The sequence below is a fragment of the Medicago truncatula genome, chromosome 4, assembly GCF_003473485.1.
Source record: "Medicago truncatula cultivar Jemalong A17 chromosome 4, MtrunA17r5.0-ANR, whole genome shotgun sequence".
NCBI lineage: Eukaryota > Viridiplantae > Streptophyta > Magnoliopsida > Fabales > Fabaceae > Medicago > Medicago truncatula.
In genome coordinates this window covers 8,180,355-8,203,839 of record NC_053045.1, presented here as the reverse complement: position 1 = coordinate 8,203,839, position 23,485 = coordinate 8,180,355, and the positions used below count along the sequence as shown (strand labels likewise).

The 23,485-nt window shown below is 34.3% G+C and overlaps 2 protein-coding genes and 1 pseudogene across 4 annotated transcripts; all 3 read left to right on the top strand.

The window, feature by feature from the left end:
• The first annotated feature begins 896 nt into the window (after window positions 1-896).
• On the top strand, window positions 897-9,063 carry LOC11414313 (protein EMSY-LIKE 3). The gene is given in 11 exon segments (XM_003604965.4): window positions 897-1,100; window positions 2,959-3,167; window positions 3,251-3,360; window positions 3,675-3,841; window positions 3,844-3,923; window positions 4,033-4,242; window positions 4,328-4,396; window positions 6,759-7,001; window positions 7,094-7,162; window positions 7,270-7,333; window positions 8,693-9,063. Coding segments are annotated over 11 exon segments (1,299 nt in total). The 5' UTR covers window positions 897-1,072; the 3' UTR covers window positions 8,743-9,063.
• A 2,270-nt stretch (window positions 9,064-11,333) lies between these two features.
• On the top strand, window positions 11,334-11,479 carry LOC112421426 (uncharacterized; annotated as a pseudogene).
• Window positions 11,480-12,426: 947 nt separating this feature from the next.
• On the top strand, window positions 12,427-17,927 carry LOC11419279 (zeaxanthin epoxidase, chloroplastic). Of its 3 annotated transcripts, none has more exons than XM_024783116.2 (10): window positions 12,427-12,950; window positions 13,689-13,851; window positions 13,935-14,009; window positions 14,441-14,541; window positions 15,011-15,126; window positions 15,271-15,503; window positions 15,806-15,885; window positions 16,517-16,631; window positions 16,722-16,822; window positions 17,684-17,927. In XM_024783116.2, the coding sequence occupies exons 1-10, from the start codon at window positions 12,523-12,525 to the stop codon at window positions 17,691-17,693; spliced, it is 1,422 nt and encodes a 473-aa protein (XP_024638884.1). In that variant the 5' UTR covers window positions 12,427-12,522; the 3' UTR covers window positions 17,694-17,927. The 3 variants fall into 3 exon arrangements, with proteins under 3 accessions (XP_024638884.1, XP_024638883.1, XP_003605012.1); XM_024783115.2 differs by having other exon boundaries at window positions 12,430-12,950; window positions 16,719-16,822; XM_003604964.4 differs by having other exon boundaries at window positions 12,433-12,950; window positions 15,292-15,503; window positions 16,719-16,822.
• Window positions 17,928-23,485: the final 5,558 nt, after the last annotated feature.

Here is a 23,485-nt window from a genome sequence, read left to right as displayed (position 1 = left end):
GTCTATTACATATGAATAAATTTCTCATGAATGCTTCCATTAATTTATTTAGATGTAAAGTTTTCATTTTTAATGGTTTATATATATATATATATATATATATATATATATATATATATATAATTTTACTAGAATAACGCCCACTTAATTTTAGGAATGTGTATTTTCGAAACATGCAAGGTGTATTTACCAACTTTATCCATCACATGCTAAAATACTCCTAAAAAATAACCAGGTATATTCTAACAAATGATTGTAGGAGTTGCTAATTTCCACCAACTTATAAAATAATAAAATTTACACTGAAATAAAATGAAAATAAATACTGAAATGTAAAATGAAAAATATACTAAATAATATATATAAAAATATATATTAAAGTAATAAATTTAAATTGTAAATATTTAAATACTAATCGATGTTAATTTTATTATGAAATAAAAATGTTCTTTTGTATCATTTTATATTTATCATTTAATTGAACCAGTAATTTTACAAGTCATCTATCATCAACTATCAACTAACTTATCTGTTTTCCATTATTTTTACCAAACATACCCAATGTCTAATTCATGAAAGAAAAGACTTTAAGATTAAAGAAAGAACACTTTAAATGTATTTATATATTTGTTTTCCTAGAAGAACTTGCATTAAATGAAAGTACAAATTTGCATTCTTTTAATTGCGAAAGTACAATAATCAAAATATGGAATATTTGATCTAAGAGAACCAATAATCCAAAGTGTAAAATATTTTCGTGGGATAATTATTTACACTTTGGATCATCAAATTACAAGGTTAAAAGATGTGTTTTTTATTTTACAAAGCTATATTGTCCAATCTCAACAATTAAAAAAAAAAAAAATACTTTATTTAAAAAATAAATAAATTTGGAATTGGTAATTCGCGGAAGTGTGAAAGTGAATTGAATTGGCGTCGAACGACGAAACTCTTTCAACTGTACTTTGATTTTCTCACGGTGTCCGAGTTGACTCATCCTTCTTCTTCCTGGGTTTGTAAATTCTTCTTCCTGCACCTCCCCACACCCAATTCCAATCCCCTCGATCTGGCTATGGATTACGAACCCTACGACAGCAGCGGTTAGTTCTTCTTCCTCTTCACATTTCCCCCTTTTTTTAGGGTTAGGGTTTCTATTTCATTCTCTTTCTTTTAATTTTAATGGCCAATTATCAAAATTTGATTTTTTTTACCTTTTTTTTTCTTCAAAGTTTTAAGCTTCAATAGTGTGAGATTTTTAGACAATTTTAATGGGTTTTCTATTTTTTTTTACTGGGCAATTATCAAAATATGATTTTTTTTTTGTTGAAGTTTGAAGTACATTTAGAGAATGATGAGTTTATGCATGCATTTGATTTGTTAGATTAAGTTATTAGAGTCAAGAGTGTATACTATTGTTTAGATATTAATTGCACATGATTTTGGTTTGGAAATGTTTTTACTTCTGCTAGAATTTATTTAATTTTTCGGTATTAGGTGGTTTGAGTATGCAGAGAGAAGACCGTAGATTATGTAGTAAGGAAAGTAGATAAGATGAAGAGTATTCACATTACTAGAGGCAGAGGAAGACCTAGAAAAACAATAGAAGAAAATATTAAGGAAGACCTGTAGATTCTACGACAATTTATTTTAGTTTTCAGTATTAGGTGGTTTGAGTACGTAGAAAGAAGACCTGAAGATTGTGGAGTAAGGAAAGTAGATTAGATGGAGGGTAGTCACATCACTAGAGGCAGAGGAAGACCTGGAAAAACTATAAGAGAAACTATCAAGAAAAATCTATAGATTAATGAGTTAGATAGAAATATGGTATATGATAGGACATTATTGCATCGTTTGATCCATGTAGCTGAACCCCACTTAGTAATGAGGTAGGGCTTTGTTGTTGTTGTTGTAGAAAAGGCGTTTAAGCTTTTGCTTCTTATTGTTACTTCCTCCATTCCTATATACTTGTTTTTAAGGTTGGTTTGTACAAATTAAGAATAGCTTTGATTAATATGCGATTTTTAAATATTCGCTTACCTTTTATTGTTTTAATTACTCATTTGATTTTTCTTTTCATTAATCTAAGTTTAAAGTAGTTTATAAGGTAATTGTATAGTTGCCGAAAAAGTAGTTGACGTAAGCTTCAAATTTGAAAACAACGGATAAATACCTTAAAAAATGAGGAAGGGTGGTAATGTTCGGGAGGGCCTTAAAAGTAGGGGGAGGATAGGGGATTAGCAATGAGTTTTTAAGGTTCCATTTGGATTAGTTTCTACTTAATGAGACCTAGTGAGCTGCTTAGTAACGGGTCTTTGCAAGCGCTTAGGTAAAATAAGTCTACGTTTCTTCACACACAAAGAAAGTCTTTATATGTGGTTATAGATGTTTCTAGAGAATTTATATGACAGCTTTTAGAAAAAAGGAGTTGCGCAATCTAATTATATGTTTCTTCTCTTATGAAAAAGTCTTTATGAGCTTATAGATGTTTATATAATCATATTTTTTTTTTAGCAAAAAGGGGAACAACATAAGAGAGGGTTTTGAAAAATTCAGGTGCAGATGTTAGTTCCAATTTATACAATAAGTTATTACTGTTTAAAAACATTTATTGCAAGATTCTTTTAATATTTCTTTGTCATAAGTGATGCTTGAGATTTTAATCCGTGTTGGCTGTAAATTTTTATGCTTTGCAAGACTGACTAGCTTTTAATTTCAGTTCAGAATGCTACACTATATATGAATACATTCTTTCATTGGTGAAATACTTGATTTGTTGCTTCGTAACAATTTTCATGTGGTGAGAAGTTGGTATTTGAAATACCATTTCCTTACCAAACAAACTGATCACACCTAGTTGACTGGTTTGCCATGTGCATGTCATCATGCTGCTGTAGAATTAATGATACTTCTCCTTTTGCCTAGAAGTATTATCCCTTGACTTGATTTTTCTAATCGCAGGTACCGATGATGATCTTCCGCCAACCCATCAAAATAGAATTCCCAGGGGAGGACGTGTTTCTGGGAATGGAAGATCTGCTGTTGGTTCAACTCCATACCCCAGGGTGTATGGTGAAATTGATATGGAAACCCAAATTCATCAATTTGAGCAGGAAGCATACAGTTCAGTTCTGAGAGCCTTTAAAGCTCAAGCAGATGCCATTACTTGGGTATATTTTATTATTTTAATTCTTCATACCTAATGTTTGTGATCAGGTTTCAATGACTGCTAAATGACATGTATTTTCTTCAGGAGAAAGAAAGTTTGATTACAGAGCTGAGAAAAGAGCTGAGATTATCTAATGAGGAACACCGAGAACTTCTAGGTCGGGTTAATGCGGATGACACAATACGGAGGATAAGGTCTGATAAAAATATGAAACAAGGTTTCTTGTTGGTCTGTCTATCTATGCTTTAAAATTGAGATTGTCGTCAATTTACACGTGTGCTGATATTTTGTTTTGTTTTGTTTTTTTGATATCTATGCTTTAAAATTGAGATTGTCGTGAATTTACACGTGTGCTGATATTTTGTTTTCTTTTGTTTTTTTGATATCTATGCTTTAAAATTGAGATTGTCGTGAATTTACACGTGTGCTGATATTTTGTTTTGTTTTGTTTTTTTGAAACAGTGTGCTGATATTTTGCTAATCAATGCTTTGTTGGATAATGACATAGGGAATGGAGACAGACAGGTGGCCATCAGACTGGCATGCTGAGTACTGGTCAAGCTCTACATGATTCAATTCCCAGTCCGACGGTTTCTGCATCTCGCAAAAAGCAGAAGATTACGCCACCCGTACCATCACGTTCTTTTGGTGGGCCTTCTCCTTCATTTCACCCCAAACGGTGACTGCACCCCACCAGCCATCTTCTTCTGCAAAACGAGGATCTGGTCCTGGATCAAAGGGGAAGAAGCAAAAACCTGTGAGTAGGGAGCATATATACACTGATCTTTTTTATTTTTGTTTTATTTGTATAAATTCTCTTAGCTTTGGTTTTGCGACATTAATATGTATATATTTTTTATTTGCAGGGTCAAATATTACCTGGTGTATCTTCAGTGAAGCAGTTTCCTCCTTCAGGACCAGGTGGAAGGAATCAAGTACCTAATAGAGCTGTCATGGGTGAACGTGCCGGAGGTGGATCATTTGATGCACCACTGATCGGTAGAAAAGTGCGGACGAGATGGCCTGACGACAATAACTTCTATGAAGCTGTTATCTGTGATTACAATCCCAATGATGTATTTACAACCCTGGAATATTTGGTTATCTGTTTTCCACTAATATGTAGTTGAAATGTTTACTTATATTCCTTTAACTTTTCAGGGACGGCACAGTTTGGTCTATGACATGGGGACTGCAAATGAAACATGGGAATGGGTTAAACTGTCAGAGGTACATTTGATGCATTATCCTGTTGTGGTGAAATCCTGCCATATTTTTCTTTTCATTCAGCGAGTTTCCAATCATAACGCATAACTATTTCAAAGTTATTTTTGGTATCAAATGGTATTCAAAGATACAAAAATAGTCCATAATGATATTCGGGAATGCAGTAATTAAACGAAAACAAAAGCACATCTAAGGTTGTTACTATCTAGATTCTAGATTTAGAATATATTTTAAATGTTTAGTATTTAACATGTTTGACAGACTCAAGTATCGAAAAAGTTTTATCGCTTTGGGTATGCACTATGTTTGACAGCCTGCCAATCGATTAGCATTTATAAGTACTTGATATGTCATACTGCAGTTGTCACATTAGTACACCTGCATATCTTAGCTAATCTTTTTCATTAAGACTTAAATAACCAAGGAAAATACTAAGTATAGGTTGTGAAATAAAGGCTGGACCTTGCAAAATATAGGCTGTTATGCTAGTTCGAGACCGGAGTCATCAATAGAGATTGATTGCGTTGTGGTCATTTCAGTGTGTAGCGATGGTATTTGTTTATGAAAGCTCATCGTGTTGTTTTTGAGTATAACTGATTTTTAGGTTTTTATTGAGCTTAACTCATCTTTGCTAAACCAACTTATATGGTGAGTGTAACACCCAAGGCTGACGAGGGATCTTGAGGCCTTGTAGGTATGGGGCTACATGGTTGAAGGAAGGCTTATAAGAATTGTTGGGTACTACCTATATCAACAAGATGCATCTTCTTTTCGGTAGCTTATTCCATAAGAACTCCACAGTTAAGTGTGCTTGACTTGGAGCAATTTTGGGATGGGTGACCTACCGGGAAGTTTCCCGGTAAGTGTGCGAGTGAGGACAAAACACGCTGAAAAGACTCGTGTAGGTTTGTGGGGTCAGTCGACAATGCTGAAAGCAGTCTGGGATGTTACAGTGAGGGGTGCCACTCTTTGTAATCTCTTTTAAGACAATATCTCTTATCAGTGCTAGACTTGGGTTTTTCCCAATACCCTTCTCATGCTCAGCTCAATTGGCCTGATTTGATTGGCTCTAATGTTTTTCTATTGGGACAAATTACAAAACCACCTTACAATTCCATTGCATTTTGCTTTGTTTTATCCCTTTCCACCAATCCAAACATGCATTAGGACAAAGACATATAAAGAAAATACTTACTTGGACACAAGGGTTTGGACACTAAATTTAGGCACACATACATAATTGAGAAAAGATAGAAAGAGAAGATAATTAAGTTTGTTTTTTAAATAATAAAATAAAATGTATTTTTATGTGTGTGTGCCCCTAAATGGTGTGCCCAAAAGCTTGTGACCATGCAAGACTTTCTCGACGTATAATGCTTAATTTAGAGCTTTTAGGTGCAGTTTAGCCTCAAGTGAATTTATTTTAGTGGTTTCTTTCATAGAAAGGGCAGCCTTGCTCTATAAAGTTCTATCAACTCCAAACTTCGGATGTTAGGAATTCCTTACTTTCAAAAACAAAAATTAGCGTTTAAACCTGCTTTGCTGTGATGGCCACCACACTGAAATGGTACATGCCAGCCATTTGGCTGTTCAAGAGTTCTACTCCACCTTACTTTAAAGCTATATCAGCCACTTTCGATAAATCTGCTTTTGGAAGTTCCTGTGTTAGACAAAACTGAAAATTTCAGTGCCTATTCATGGCTGAATTCTATTGTGAAACCAAAATTAAGCACTAAATCTGTAGTCTTAGAAAAACTCCTTTTGAAATCTGAAATGGTATTAAAGGAAACTAAGAGCAATGAATATAATGAGTAGGAACTAGAGATGTACTAAAGGAGATTTTCAGTTTGTGATTTAGACAACGATATGGTTGATGCTGGATGCTGACACTAACCTCAAGTGCTGAGTATTTTAAGCTCTTACTTGAATTTACATATATTAATTCAGGATCAGGACCACTATTTTGACTTCAATCTACACATTTTAATATTAAGTGCTGAATTAAGTAGGCAAACGGGCTTGTAGCCTACATTTTTTTTTTCCACTGCATTAATGAAGGAGTCACTATTCCATATTATAATTTGTTTTCAGCTTAACGTTTGTGGCCATTGATATTGTATGATAGGAATCACAAAGTGAAACAAATAAATCTTTGATTTGTTTAAAGCTTTAATTTGATTTTGCCAAGATTGCAGATATGCTCTTTCCTTGTATCTGGAATGTTCGATAATATAATATCTATAAGATGGTTTTTGAAATGATTCTCTTCTGACCAAAAAAAAATGATTCTCTTGCTGTTGATATATTCTGTACATGTTGATATTGTATTGTTTTTGCTAATTCGGATGCAGTATTTTAACTGCAGATATCTCCTGAAGATATTCAGTTGGTAGAAGAGGAGGATCCTGAAAGTAATCATCGCGGGGGTTTTGGGGGTCCTGGTCATGGGATGAATAGGTCTGTAGGGCGTGAGAGTGGTCCAGGAGTTGGAAGAGGTAGAGGGGTTCCAAAGGGTCAATCTAGAAAAGATTTTTTGTCATCACAAAATGGCATAGGAAAGGCTCCCGGTGATATTCAGATACTACACACAGACACACTAATAAAGGAGGTGGCTGAAAACGAAGTTTGATTTAATTAATCTTTCATTGAGATTGTTTGATCTTATATTCCTTATATTTAAGTTTCTGTTGAATTTCACAGGTGGAGAGGGTATTTAGTGCAAATCATCCTGATCCCCTTGAAATTGAGAAAGCAAAGAAAGTATTAAAGGTACTTTCCTATTCCATTTTGAAAGTGAAAAGGTGCTGACTATTTGATTTTCTTGCAAAAAATGGTGTGTATATATGCCTGATCTATCTATATATAATTCGATGCAGGATCATGAGCAGGCTCTTGTTGATGCGCTTGCAAGACTTACTGATCTCTCTGATGGTGAAAGTGGTACTTCTCGGTTTTCATTCCTTATAGAATACTCACGGGCTTTGTCATGTACTGTTTAGTCTTCTTAGTTGCATTAATTAGTTTTGGTACTGGTACAGTTTGGAGTAGTCAACCCCAAAAGTGCTGCAGTGGTATTCCGGCTTACAGTGTGGTTGCTCCACCAAAGATAATGACTAGAATGAAATACTTAAAAAGTTTCGCAAAACATACAATCTTAATAATTGGTCAGGTTTACTTTTTTAACTATAAACATAAAGTGGCTAAAATGCAAAAAATAGTGGCCGGACCAGCTGCTACAGTGATGATGCAGTGAAAACCCAGAAATTCCCTTAGCTTCTTTTAATAAACTTTTTGGCTTTTTCGTACCCAAAAAAGACTAAAACTGATTGGAGTGTGAAAAAGCCAAAAAGGTGCTTGTATACCATTAATTGCTTGAGCACTTGTATGTGTATACCATAAATAAATAGGAGTTACTTGTATTGTACCTAAACTTTGGTGTAGCGTCCATATTTACACTGCAGCAGCATTTTGGGGACATCTTCTATCCGGCACTGACCTACATCGGTTAGTTTGACTGTTAGAGATGTTGGTATGGATAGAAGTAGAACCAACTTGTTAACACGTGTCTATTGGCCATCGAGTTTCAGCAGATGAAAATTCAAACAGCAGCTAAAGTAGCATTGTTATTTAGTGGATGGTTTCAAACTAGCATCTAACGAGCCATGGGATTTGTCAAAAACAAAAAAAAAAGCTTTAGGAGTGACCAACAGTTGTAGTAGGATTTTAAATGAGTTGTACTTCACCTTCAATTGTTCCTTGTTTTATGAGTGAATGAATCACCACTTAAGTTCATGAAATTCTAGGGGCTGGGTAAATCTAGTGCCTAGTATAAGGAAATTAAAAAAATGATTCTTGAATTTGAAAATTTTCGATCACATTAGTCCATGCAGGAGAATTCAAGGGACTAAATTGATCGTCCCAAATAGACTTATGATCATGAATTTTCAATTTTGAAAATCATTTTGGAATTTCGTTAGTTAAGACCTTGATTACCCAACTTCAAGAATTTCAAAAACTAAAACCGACAAGTTACTATACTTTTGTTGTATCAAAATGTATGAAGTGGTTTTCATTTCGAAATATTCTCCTTCGAGGTGATTGTAATAGCTATGAAACATTAATACAAAATGAACTGTGATACAAGAGTATGATGCAGCACAAATAAGAGTATATAGCATTATTACTGATTATGCAGCTGGATTGTAATTACCTTACTGTTAGATTTTCAAAACAACATAGTGACCATTTCTGAACAAAGTTACTTTTGTCTAACCTTGGTGTGTTTTATTGTTGATACAGATGGGCCTGGCCACCATTTTCCACATGGTCGATCTATGGATCGAGAATGATGACGAAATTGTTCCTTTGTACAATGAGAAGATAAGGCATTATGGTAGCATAACTCTGGAAAAAAGGGTGTATTTTTCAAATATAATTAAGACAAAAAGACTATTTACCCTTTAACAATTTATAGCTCTAGCCATGTTCTTGTGGATTAGGTATTATCTAGGATGGCAATTGTTGTAGTTTGGTAATAATTATTTAGTATCGAGTTTAAAATTTGACGTAGGACCAGCTGATACTTGTTTAAAATTTGACAGTGATTAATGTGTGTTAGTGTATAAATTCTTGTACTTAATGTGTCAAAATTCTTGTATTAGGGCTGTGCATGGGATGGTTATGAACCAAAATTTATGTTTTTGTACAGTTCTTAAAATCTCTTCAAAAACTATTAGTTTCCTTCTTCGTTGACACGATCCAATCTTTGAGGGGGGTGTTCCTGTCATAGTTTGCCACATACTCCTCGAATGTTTGAAAAGCCTCTCTTAGGTCCTAACTCCTTGATCACTCTAGTTTGGTAGTTAAGACTTGATTCGTCTTCAATTCCATTAAACCTTTGGTTTGGGAGTTAGGATCTGAATCTGGTTCGGATCCTAACTATTGAACCATTCAACATTCCATTATCTTCATCGCACAATTAAGAACGCTCATAATCCAAAAATAATATCCAACTGTAACTCAACAATAGCACACCAAAGCACTTATTTCAACAACAATAGTTCAACATAATTAGAGATAGTACGTTAGAACAAACGTCATATATCACACTTTTGACACTTGCAGTTTGATCGAATCCATAAATATAACACTCCATCTTCAGAAACCATCCAAGAAAAACATGAAGTGTGTGTCAAAATCATCCTTAAGAATCTATGGATGATGAGCCATAATACATGTATGGCTGTGATGTACCACCTTGTATTAACGATTTATCATGTAATGAAATGAGACGAATGTTTTCCCCAAAAAAACAAAAGGACATACCGAACTTGACAATTCAAGAGACTAAATTGAGTATTTTATTCAAAATATTGTTGTTTTGTTTTTGGGTCATGACAAGTTTTCACTAAACTTGACTTACATCTTGGCACTAACGTCATGTTTGCACGATATCATGGTGTTTAAATGCGGTGGTCTAAGTCTTGAATGAGTAGCATACAGTGTAAGTGTAACTAGGACAAATCATTTCCAAACACAAAATAATGATTAGCTCACCATAATTTGTCCACTTTATATCATAGCATTCTTATCCTAATGAATTGAAACAAAAAAGTTGTGTGAATTGATAAAATAATGGAAATTGGATTAGTTGCGGTCACTCACGGACATCACACATTCATGCAGTTAGTTACAGCTGATTGTGTAGATTTGATTATAGTTAATGAATATTTTTTTAGTTTATCTATGGTGCTTCTAGCGGGCGTCCAAGAAGTTTCCTTTATTAGAACTTAACTCCGGTTTGAATTGAGCTTATGAAAAATAGTTTATGTAAATAAACAAGGATTTATTTTAATTTATAAGCCCTCACTAACGAAAATTGTATCATTTTTTTTGAAGAAGCTACAATCCTTATAAACTGATTTTTCATAAACAACCTTAAAAACTTATTTATTTGCATAAACTGTTTTTTATAAGCTCTAAAATAAACTAATCCAAACGGTTGTTCTTTTTTTCCTCTTCTCATGTAACAAAAAAAAATTAATAATAGAAAAGTTAAATAAAGTCATTACATGAGTTAAGTTATCAGTATTTTTATTTTGGTTTAATTAATAGTTTAGCTATTGAGAATGCAAGGGATAAAGTTTAGCAAAACCCTTGGATGGAAAGAGATTCTCAATGTGATTTTTGGCTTTTAGGAATTTAACACTGTTCCTTGACACATTCATAACTGATGGATGAATTGTCTCACAATTATACATAACATGAGATTCATCTATACTCACATTTAGGGAAAATAATTGTGTGCAGATGCATTAGCTCGTTATTGCCATAATATTCAGGGATTACAATGGTGGACTGGTTTATCTAGTTTTAGTAGGATGCATTTTATTAGAGATAATTTGGGTTTATGAAATTATCGTTTTCATAAATTTAATTGAATTTTGGCTAGTCTCCCTAATTTTGTACTTTCCTCTTCTTTTTAATAATTCTTTTTAAGGTGTGTTGCAATTTGCAAATCAGGGGTGGGCGAAAAAACGAAAAACTGAACTGAACTGCCGAACCGAACTGAGCTGAACAAAAATAAAATAAAATTGAACCATTACTAACAGTTGTGAAACTGAACTGAAACAATTCAGTTCAATTCAAAATAGTTCAGTTCGATGAAACAGTTCAGTTCAGTTCGAAACAGTTCAGTTTGGTAACTAAAATTCAATTTCATTTGTTTTTTTTTCATATTTTTTTTCAAATGTATCAATAATAACAGTTCGGAACAGTTCGGTTCGGTTTGAAACAGTTCAATTCGAAATGCAAACAATTTAGTTCAGTTATTTTAAATTTAGCAAACAGTTCTGTTTAGTTTTCATCCTGAACTGAACCATGCTCACCTCTATTGCAAATGATTATCGAGGTTTGAAGTGCTAACATGATTGAGATGTTTCTACTTACCTCGATAGGATCAATGTATGATCATGACCTCCATTGCACTTCAGAGGGGTGCCGCCTAAGGTGTTCTCGAATAGAACAACCTACATCATAATTTGTTGATGGTGGAGCTATATCAAATGATTGGGATATTTTCTCCTCTACAGCCTACGATGATTCATTTGTATACCTTGTTGTTGATGAGAAAATTTGAGTGCTTAGATACTGAGAAATAATAATTGATTTGACAGTACTGTACTAGAGTGGACAAAATAATGCAGTTAAAGCCTTTGTTAAATTATTGTGTTTATAACTGTCGTATCAATCCTATATTCCTTGTTGGGTCCCATTAGAGAATATAATGAACAATCTGCAAATAGTTTGACTAGGCTCAAGTAGTTTTTATTGAATTCTTTGTCCAATTTTTATAGTTAAATATGATTTTGTTCTCCAATAAAATTCTAACTTTTTAGCTAGTCTATTGAAAAAACTTCTGTAACTTTTGGCTGTCTAAAATTTTTCTATTATCACTTTTGATTTATACTTTTAAATCAATTTATGTGTAAAGATTATTTTTAGACTTTCTTGAAATATTTTTTAATAGGGTGAAAGTTAAAATATGAAGAATCTAAAATTATAAAGGTGAAATATGTTTCAATCTTTACGGTGGTTATTTTTAAGTCTCACTCAAATTACAGAGACTATTTGAAGTATTAACCTTGATCAAGATTAAAATAAATTTACGTGATCTTTTAAAACATCTTATCAATAGTATACTATTTAAAATATGAAAAATACTGACAAGAGACACTTGTTAAGGAATCAAATATAATAAAAATATCTTAAAACTTGTACAGTCGATATCTGAAGAGTGTACAAAATGCTCTTTTTCAATATAAAATTTACTTATTTGTTTTATTAACAAGTCCAACAAGGACATTGGTTATCCCGACTCTTAAAATATATGTGTATGTTAAAATGTTGGCTATTAAAAGAGTAAGCAGTGAAGAGTTTACACATGGCTTCCAATATGCAAAAGAAGAAAACCCTTCCAAAAAGAATAACATCACTACCCATGCACTATTAATAGTGCAACAACTTTTTCAATTTATTTAATTACAAAAGAACAAATATTGACATTACCTAACAACAAGTCATATTATATGTTATATGCTTCTTCACAATTCATTATTAAATATTAATCAATGGCTTCTATGCAAATCCTTTGGTCATGTAATCAAGTCAATCACAAGGGTAATTCTAAACACCCTTATATGAAATCAACCAAGATCATTACTAGAAAAAGGTATAATCTAATTAGATTTGAAGGTGGAGTGGTTCAAAATTTTGATCAAGAAAAGAGGAAATTGAGAGTACTAATAGCTGGTGGTGGAATTGGTGGACTTGTTTTGGCTTTGGCTGCAAAGCATAGAGGTTATGAAGTGAAAGTATTTGAAAAGGATTTGAGTGCTATTAGAGGTGAAGGTAGACATCGTGGTCCAATTCAACTCATGAGTAGTGCTCTTTCTGTTTTGGAAGCTATTGATGAGAGTGTTGTGAAGAAGATCATGGAGGTAGGTTGTGTCACTGGAAATAGGATTAATGGTCTTGCTGATGGTGTTTCTGGAGAGTGGTATGTTTTCCGTTTCCTTATCTCGAATATGTATGATCACTTTTCATTCTTTGCTTATGAAGTAGAAACACTTTTCAGATTAAGGCGTGTTCCAGTGTTGGACACATGTCGTGTCCAACACCATCAATACATATAGTTATACTGAATTATGTGATTTTCTCAAACTATTAGCAATGTCGGCGACGTGTCAGTTTCCGCGTCGTGTCCGGTATCCATATTCGTGCTTCATACTATATGATTAAGCTTTCAAAACACAAGATGGTTACATAAAGATAAAGATGGTTAAACTACACTTTTTGTGTTATTTTTAGGTTATACTTTTGTCCAAATTTTTTTCCGTTTTATTTTGGTTCCTTAAATTACAAATGTTATACATATTGAGACATTTGTCTGATAGAATTCCACTTTAAAAAAAATTAAATTACAAATGTTATACACTTTTATCCCTTAAATTTTTTCGTTCCACTTTGATTCCTTAATTTACAAATGTTAGACATTTATGTCCTTTCTATCGGTTTTCGTTTATGTCCTTATTATTTCTTTGTTAGCAAGTAAAATTAACATATAGTTAAAGAAATATTTTAAGTTCTTGGATTCTTTCAACAAAAAGTTTTTTTTTTTAAGTATATTGCTTATGACAAGCTTGGAAGGTGTTAAGGGGTTTGGTAGATAACATGTGTATCAAGATAAAATACCAAAAATATTTGATTTTCACTACTCTCTTGTTTACACTTTTAGGTTCACTGAGTTAGATCTTTTAACTCCTGCTTCAAGGAAAGGACTTCCTCTTACTCTAGTCATATGTAGAATGACACTACAAGATATATTAGTCAATGCAATTGGTTCTAATATACTTAAAAACAAATCTAAAGTTGTGGATTTTATTCAGGAACCAAGCAAGGTTTGAGTTTCTCCAAACAACTTATTTAAGAATGCTTAGTAGATTTGTATTCTAATTTTGATTTATTTTTCATTTACCAAAAGGTTAGAGTGGTCCTTGAGAATGGACAGCACTATGATGGTGATATTTTAGTAGGGGCTGATGGAATATGGTCAGAAGTAAAATATACCATCCTTTTCTTTGTTTTATTTAGGTTTAAATGCATTTTGGTACATATATTTTCGCCGATTCACAATTTTGGTCCATTTATTTCTAGATTCAAAAATATCGTATTTCAATTTTTAAAATTTCAAAAAATTTATCCACCGTTGAATTTGAAGCTTATTTTTTCTAATGTGTCAACTTGAATAGTGAATATGAATTTGCAGACTTCCAAAAAAATATGCATTTCCACGTCACATCATTGACTTGTCGATTCATTATTCAATAGAGCACCTCGACAGAAAAATGTAAAAAAATTCAATGAACTATATTTTCGGATTTAAAAAGAGGGGACAAAAATCTTAGAATCAACAAAATGGACCAAAATGCTTTTAAACCTCTTATTTACAAATGTATTTCTCTTTATACTTGCTTTTGGTCTCTTTAGGTTCGTTCAAAACTCTTTGGCTGGCAAGAAGCCAAGTACTCAGGTGTCACATGTTATAGTGGATTAACGAACTATGTGCCCCCATATATCAATACTATTGGGTATGTACTTCAATTTCTATTAACTTTTTTAGAAAATTAATTAAAGAGTTCTATTGTTGAATAAATAACGTCCTTTGTCATTGAATTATGTAAAGTGGAAAAGATGGAGAAAGAAGTCAAGTCATTTATTTGATCAACAAGGTTATAACTTATAACAATACTTGGTCAACAAATCAACAATCCTAAAAATATTAGTTTGAAAAGAAAAAATAATAATTTGGATTCTACGTATCCTTACGATCGCGATTTTGACTGTCTGATCAAGCATAGACGATTCAAGTTCTGGCTTTGTATTTTGACCTCGATTTACTAAAGTCGGGGCGAGAGCTGTTTGATCTTGATTCAACAGTCCAGATTGTGCGGTTGTGTCAGATGCATTATGGATTCACGAAAAAATGGCCTTTACCTCAAGAAAAGTATAAAAAACGGTTAATTTGTTTTCTTTCTTATTTGATGTTTAAACTTGAAGGTATAGAGTGTTCTTGGGCTTGAACCAGTACTTTGTTGCTTCAGATGTTGGTTACGGGAAGATGCAATGGTATGCTTTTCACGGGGAACCCCCTTCACGCGGCCATTTCCCAGAAGGTATATTTACTCTTTGTGTCAATCTATATCCCACCGACACTTCAAATTGAAAGCAGGTTTGAGTGTTCGACACATGTTACTAGTGTCTACATGTCGTGTTTGGTGTTCGTTGCTTATAAACTTGATGGTAACCGAAACAAATAGATTTGTATAAGTTTTCTGCAGGTAAGAAGAAAAAACTTATGGATCTATTTGGAAACTGGTGCAATGAAGTGAAAACACTCATATCAGAAACACCAGAGAATATGATTCTGCAGAGGGATATATATGATAGAGACATTATCAACACTTGGGGAATTGGGAGAGTTACTTTATTAGGAGATGCAGCACATCCAATGCAACCAAATCTTGGTCTAGGGGGATGTATGGCAATTGAGGTATGTTATATCAACTTATAATTTAGCCCTATCACTTGTTTTTACTTAAAAATATCTTATTTTCTATTATTCATAATAAGATCTTGCTTATGATTCAGAAAATAGTTCTTCCATGAATCTCAAATTGATAACCATGATGAAGAAATACATAAAAATCTTATTATTAGGCATATACATGAAATCCTTATGCAGTCATGATTTCATTTTCACCAACTTAGCTCGTTTAAAGTATGTAGAAACAAAACAAGCAAAAGAATCAAATGTATATAGGTTATTTTCTTATGTTGCAATTGCATTTGCAGGACTGTTACCAATTAATACTTGAACTAGACAAGGTTGGAAGTGGTTTTGAGGAGTCTCAAGTTACCTCAGCCTTAAGAAGGTATCATTTTTGTTTTGATTTGAGTTTTATGGTTTATTTCCTGTCATCTTCGAAGAAAATGACTCTGCGTTGAAAAGAACTTGTTTCTCGATTATTTGATGTGCGTTTGGAATAACTTTTTGCAGCTTATTTGAGTTTATTTTATCGCAACTAGTGCTAAATCAAGGGGTTAAAAGTACGTTTAAGCCTTTTATTTTTAATAGGTGAATGATAGTTGGTAGTAACCAGAATTTAAACCTTTAACCTCAGTCAAACTCTTCCGGAGATGTCTCAGGTCAACCACTTAAAAATAGCTTATTATATGTTCGTAAACTATTTTCAGCTTATTTCAAAGGAATAGAATTTAAGGATAACTTATGATAAATGATAACTACGATCTTATCAACACTAATGCAGCAGATTTCATCAGAACTCATCATAAATGTTAACAACTTACCAACATATATAGAAATAATTTAATCACATTTATTGTTTGATTGTAGAAATGACTTATTTATAAAAATGTATATATGATAGATACTTATTCAATAAGTCCTTAATTAAGTGTTTACTCAATATGCTAAAAAAAAAAAGGATCAACTTTTGCAAAAAGCATATTGTTGAAATTTTCTTGCTTTATCACTTGTTATAGATACGAGAAGAAAAGAATCCCAAGGGTTAGGGTGTTACATACAGCTAGCAGGATGGCATCAAAAATGCTAGTCAACTATAGACCTTACATTCAATTTCAACTTTGGCCTCATTCAGTATGTTCTTTCCAACTTACTTAAATACTTTCAAAATCTTTGCCTCAAATAATTTTTTTTAACATTTCACACTTTTTTTTCTGTTAGAAGCTAACAGATATGCAAATAAAGCACCCTGGTGTTCATGTAGCTAGAGCTCTTTTGAAGTTCACTCTTCCACAATTTGTTAATTGGATGATTTCTGGCCATGGGTAAGAGATGGATTTCATAACTACTTTTGTCTTTAGGCGGGTTCTACCGTGGTGTGGACCACGTTGATTGGTGGTCTAGAATGGATTAATACTTAAAAATCGTTTGAAATTCTGATAACTATCGACGTCATCCTTTGAAAGTAGAAGCACATGGACTTCCTCGTTCTTAAGGCTAAAACAATTATTAGATCTGTGTGGGCTCGACAAAAACAAAATAAAGCACATTCGTTTTCTTTTATTTGTACTGAACTACCACTAGTTAAGTCACCGTTTCGGCCACACCGGCAAGAACGACCGTAAACTTATAATTTCGGAAGGTGACATATGCCGTGGTTAGAGATTCAAACCATTTTCAACTAACATTCCACGGTAGACCACATCTCAAACCGGTCCACCATAAAATTTGTCTATATTTTATGTCCCAATTTGGCAGAATTTTTATTCAATCCTCTTACTCTAATGTCTTACCTTTTTTTTTGGCTTAATTGCACTTTTGGACCCCTATCTTTCCAAAAGTTGTGGTTATGGACCCCTAACTAATTTAAATACAAAACAGCCCCCTTTGTTTTGATTCTTTGGCAGTTTTGGACCCCCAGACCATTGTTGACTCGGTCAACGCTGACGTGGCACCCTAAGTGAGGTGCCACGTGTCAATTTTTTGTTTTTTTTTGTCTTGGGGGTCCAAAACTGCCAAAGAATCAAAACATAGGGGGCTGTTTTGTATTTAAATTGGTTAGGGGTTCATAACCGCAACTTTTGGAAAGATAGGGGTCCAAAAGTGCAATTAAGCCTTTTTTTATATATATAATGATTTGTATACTTATTAATATTAATATTGGACTGTTTGTGTCATTTTTGTAGGTTGTGGTGAACATATATACGTAACACCTTGAAAATAAAAGGCTTACCAATTTTAATATTACGTTATTCTTGTTAGAATAAAATTTTTTTTAATTTGGGAATATGGTGTTTTTCTCTTTCTAGGGTTATCAGGCCAACCTGAAATGCATGAACTTGTGAATTTTCTTTAATTTTTACAAGTCTTGAAAGATAATGTGAATTTTCATTCACCTTTTACAAGTTTATATCTCACCATTAGATTTAGTTACATTTGAAAAATATTCTAAATCAAGAAAATGTTACTACTTGGACTTAGTAACATTTGAATAATGTTAAGGTAAACCATATGTCACTAAATATTTTTAGAAACAAAGTGAAAGTATTATTAGTTGCATTTGAAAAATGTTACCTATCTAGTAGCCAATCTCAACTTAAATAAATATATTGGTACACTCTTGACTCATTCTCAAAGGAGACGAGTGTAGAGCAAGGAACTCAAGGTGACAATCAATATGTGAAGGGCGTGGGAGGAACAAGAGTCAAGCAGGTACTGGAAAATGAGGTCTAATAGGGGTAACATTTTTCTTCAATTCCTATATGAGAGGCGACTATTTAAATATGTCTCTATACACAAGATAAGCCAAGAATCATGAAAATTCTGCAAAAAAAAAATCTCATCGACTCACCTATATTATGAATCATGAGAAAGTGGGATCATGATTCATAATACCCGAAGGGGGTTATCACCCAACACCCGCAAAAATTAGTCGAATAGGGGTTATACATTGTAGGCCATATTATTTGGCTAACATCAATATTGTATGGCCTAAACCACAATAAATACTCCGTTCATACATTTTAATAGATCACATCCAATCAATAAAACAAGATTATTTTTGCAAATTTATCCCTTTATCTTTATGCTTTTATTTATGCATTTCTCAGTGTAAGCTTAAACCCAAAAACAACTATACCTAACACTCTACTGGTCAGAAGTAGGCAACCCACAACTGAGGGACATAGTTCATTCCTCAACGTTAATCGCTTGAAGCAAAGAGAGTCACATTTGAGGAAACTAAACCGACTTCGGCTAACATCATCTTCCATCAACAAGTTGTTATAGATTTCCACACCTCGATTCGTATCAAATTGATCTGGAATTTGAGTAGAACCATTTACAAAGGAAATCTTGTTGTTAGCGCCAATGCACATTGCATAGAGCGACTCCTTGCAAGGTAGTTTGCTAAGCTTATGAGTAATAGCAACTGAATTAGGTCCTTTGCTTGGATGCACATAGAAGATGGGACCAGAATCTAGTTGTCGATGAATGTTGTGAAGAGGTACTTGGCGTGGTGGAATGATGAATTTGCAGAGATACGAAGATTGTTGATGAAAACAATCAATCAAATTGAGAATGATTAATGAAATAACAAAAATCTTGATAACTTGCAAGATTGGAAACCCGAAAATGACGAAGATTCATAAAAAAACAAATGCACCAAACTTGATGAAAAACATGAACAAGAAATGAATGGCACAAAGAAACTAATATAATCTTGAACATGTCAAGAACAAACCAGAAAATAAGATTTGCTGCAAAATCAATGAAGGGGGTGAGAGTGAGCCGCAATAGAAAAAGTAACTAAAGAAAGGTTAGGGGAGAAAATTTGATACCATATTATGAAGGAACAAATTGAACGAAAGTGAATTCTTTTCATTAATGAAATTAGTGTTTATAACACATATTTATATACAAATGATATATTCACACTAACTAAGGTGTACTAGCTAGGATTGGATACAAAAAATTAGTAGTGATGTGATATAGCTTAAGCTGCAAGTAACTATGTGTATCTAAATAATTAGGAGTAGACCTATTTATGTAATACTTCGAAATCTAACCAATGCTGACTTAATCTAATCTAATTAGAGTTAAGCTAACTAGTTAATTAGAGTACGTTTTTTCAATAATAATAGTTAATTAGAGTCTGTTATTCAGTTGTCTTTATATATATTTACTCTTTATGTTGTGGTGACTCACTGAGTTGACTTATATATATATATATATATATATATATATATATATATATATATATATATATATACTCTTAAATAAGTATATATTTTTTCGGATCCAAAGAGGTCTATGATACTTTATTATATAAGCTCCTCTCAAAGAAACCTAAGCTATCGGCAAAATAATATACTCAATGATTTAAAAAACTTTTTTTTTTTTAAAAAGCCAAAATGAGATTATATAACAAAGCAATCCCTAAAGCATAAGGTGTGCCTTAGAGACTACTACAGGAACCAAGAGTTACAACAAATACAAAACCAACCCAACAAGACTACATTAGCCAATACCCAAACAAACAAGAGAGCATGACCACCACTGATGGGTACCAAAAACAAAAGTAGCTTTTCTAGCTTTCAACCAACCTAAGGACAACATCTTAACCTTGTCTAACAAACGGGGAATGAGAGTTATTACATTATTAAACAGACGATTATTGCGTTCATTCCACACAACCCATGCACAAAGAAGCCATATAAGTTGCATAAAAGAACGTCTAGAAACAAAACCACCTGTCAAATAAGTAAAATGAATAAAATGATCGGAAATATTATCTGCATCCACCCCCGCACAACCAATCCAATCACGCACCAAATGCCAAAGCGAACCAAAAGTGTTGCACAAAAAAAAAAAATGTTGAGCCGATTCAGGATGACCGCAACCAGCGACACATAAGGACATATCAGTCGGCAACACCCTTCGAGCAATCAAGTTAGTCTTCGTTGGTAAACGATCTCGGATGAGTCTCCACGCAAAAACTGATACCTTCAAGGAAACCTGTTTGTGCCACACCAAATCCGCAGCAGGAGCCATACCAGAATAGTCCTGAGAGGTTAGCACCTGATAAGCACCACGAACAGTGTATCCATCTAAAGGAGCAGGAAGCCAAACCCATGTATCTGAAACATTCGGAAACAAAAGAACATCAAGAAGTAAAGCCATACACTCCACTAACATCTCCTCCTCCCACTGCCACAATCTACGCCTCCACCTCCAAAAAAACCCCTGCTGCTCCAAATCAACAGAGAACAAGTCTGCCATAGACATGAGCTTATTCTCTATTAACTCAAACAATCTACGAAAACGGACACAGAACGGAACATCCCCTAATACGACTCACCCTCACCACCACTATCCCTAATACGACTCACCTCCCCCCACCAACACGAAACACTCCGGCCCCCAACCTCCAATCTGCCACCTAATTCGCCATACCTAGCAACTAAGACACTATACCACAAACCACCTCTGTCCACCAACATCCGCCAACACCATTTACCTAACAAAGCACTATTAAATTCCTTCAACTGTCTCACCCCCAAACCTCCATTCTCCTTTGTGGAACAAACAATTTTCCAGCCTATCCAAGTAATTTTTCTATGATCCTCACATCCCTCCCAAAAAAAATGATTAAATAAAGATTCAAGGGAAGAAATTATACCTGATGGAGCTTTGAAGAAAGAAAGGGCATAGACAGGTAGAGAAGTCAAGACAGATTTTAACAGAACCAAACGTCCTCCAAAGGAAAGAAACCGGCTATTCCAACCCATAAGTCTAGCTTTAATTCGATTCACAATAGGATCCCAAAAACTAAGACGACGCGGATTACCCCCAATAGGCAAGCCCAAGTACATAAAAGGAACCTTACCCACTTTACAGCTCAGCACTGAAGCTGCCTCACAAAGCCAAGAATCAGAAATATTAACTCCCACCAACAAACTCTTATTAAAATTCACTTTCAACCCAGACATAGATTCGAAAATAAGAAGGGTGGCACGAAGAGTTCGAACATTCGCCCAACTTTTGACACCAAGTAACAAAGTATCATCTGCAAATTGGAGGTGAGACAAAACCACAGAACTAGCCGCTGCCACCCTATAACCTTGAAACAAATTAGAATCAACCATTGCCTTCATCAAAATGTTAAGGCCCTCAGCCGCTAACAAGAACAGGAAAGGGGAAAGAGGATCCCCCTGATGCAAACCTCTAAACAACTGAAACTCTTCAGTGGGACTTCCATTCACTAGAGCAGAAGCCGTGGCCGTTCTGACACATTCCCTAATCCACTTTATCCATAACGAAGGAAAAGACATCCTCTCCATAACGGCGTCCAAATAACCCCAATCAACAGAATCATACGCTTTTTCAAAATCGACCTTAAACAACAAAAGATCCTTCTTACAACGTCGAGCCTCATCCACCACCTCATTAGCTATCAAAATACCATCAAGAATCTGTCTATTATGCACAAAAGCAGACTGAGTTTCAGAAACAACACTACCAAACACCACCTTTAAACGATTTGGCAATAATTTTGCCAAAATTTTGTACAGACACCCCACCAGAGAGATAGGCCTAAAATCATTAAGACGCCGCGGACTATCAACTTTTGGAATTAAAGCAATAAACGTAGAATTTATACCTTTAGTTAATTTACCATTAAGGTGAAACTCAGAAACAAACCGTATAATGTCATCTTTTAGAATCTGCCAAAACTCCTTTATAAAACCAAAAGTAACGCCGTCCGGACCCGGACTTTTAAAGCTATCACAATCCCAGACAGCCGCCTTTACTTCCTCAACCGAGAAAGGAGTAATGAGCCCTCCCTCTTCTGCCACAGACAAGGACCGAAACCTGAGATTCTCCACGCTTGGTCGTTCAAAATTGAGCGACTGAAAGTGACTCGCAAAATGAGTGAAGACTGCATGTCTAACAGGTTGCACTCCCTCAACCTCCACCCCATCCACCACCACAGAGCTCAGCGTATTGCGACGCCGACGAGCAGACATAACAGAATGGAAAAACTTTGAATTTGCATCCCCTTCAGCAAGCCACTGGTTGCGAGACTGCTGCCAAGAAATACTAGAATGCATCCGGGATAAAGAATGAATTTCAGCTGTAACACCATGCATCTCATCACATTCAGCATCCGTCAACGCCTCAACTTCCCCTTTACCATCTAACACTGCCTAACGCTGTTTCAGAGAACCAATCCTCCCAGACAAATTTTGCGAATGAGCCGCATGCCACTCCCTCAGAGCCACTTTCATCAATTTTAGTTTTTCTTTTAGCACATAACCTCCCCATCCGTCAATCTGAAATGACTTCCACTTGGAAGTGACAAAATCCTCATAACCGCTAATATCTGACCAACATTTCAAAAATCTAGTAGGTTTTGGTCCCCAATTTTCTTCGTCAACTGATAAAACTAAAGCACAATGATCAGAAAGCCCTCTCAACTGAGCGACCTGAAGGCAGTTCGGCTACTTCAAACACCACTCCTCAGAAAGAAGAAATCTATCAAGATGACTCATCGACCTACCATCTCCTTTGAACCACGTAAAGTTTTTACCACACAACGGCAAATCACACAAAAAATTATTCACAATGAATTGATTAAAAAGTTCTCCATCTGAAAAACCACCATGATCTGACACAGATCTTCTTTCTTCCCTACTACGAACCGCATCAAAGTCACCACAGACACACAGAAGAGCACCGCGTAGAGAACCCAGACGCAAGGATAAAGATTCCCACACCACCCGCCTAGCCCGATTATCACACGGGGCGTACACATTAAACAAATAAAACTCTTCATTAGATTGCAAAAAACGACCATGAATAACCAAAACATGCTCCATATAAACAGTAGACTACACTTCCACCTCCGCTAAATCCCACGCAGTCAACAATCCACCTGACGCCTCTTGTGAAGGGCGATAAGAGTAAGCCATCAATTTCAAATCCCA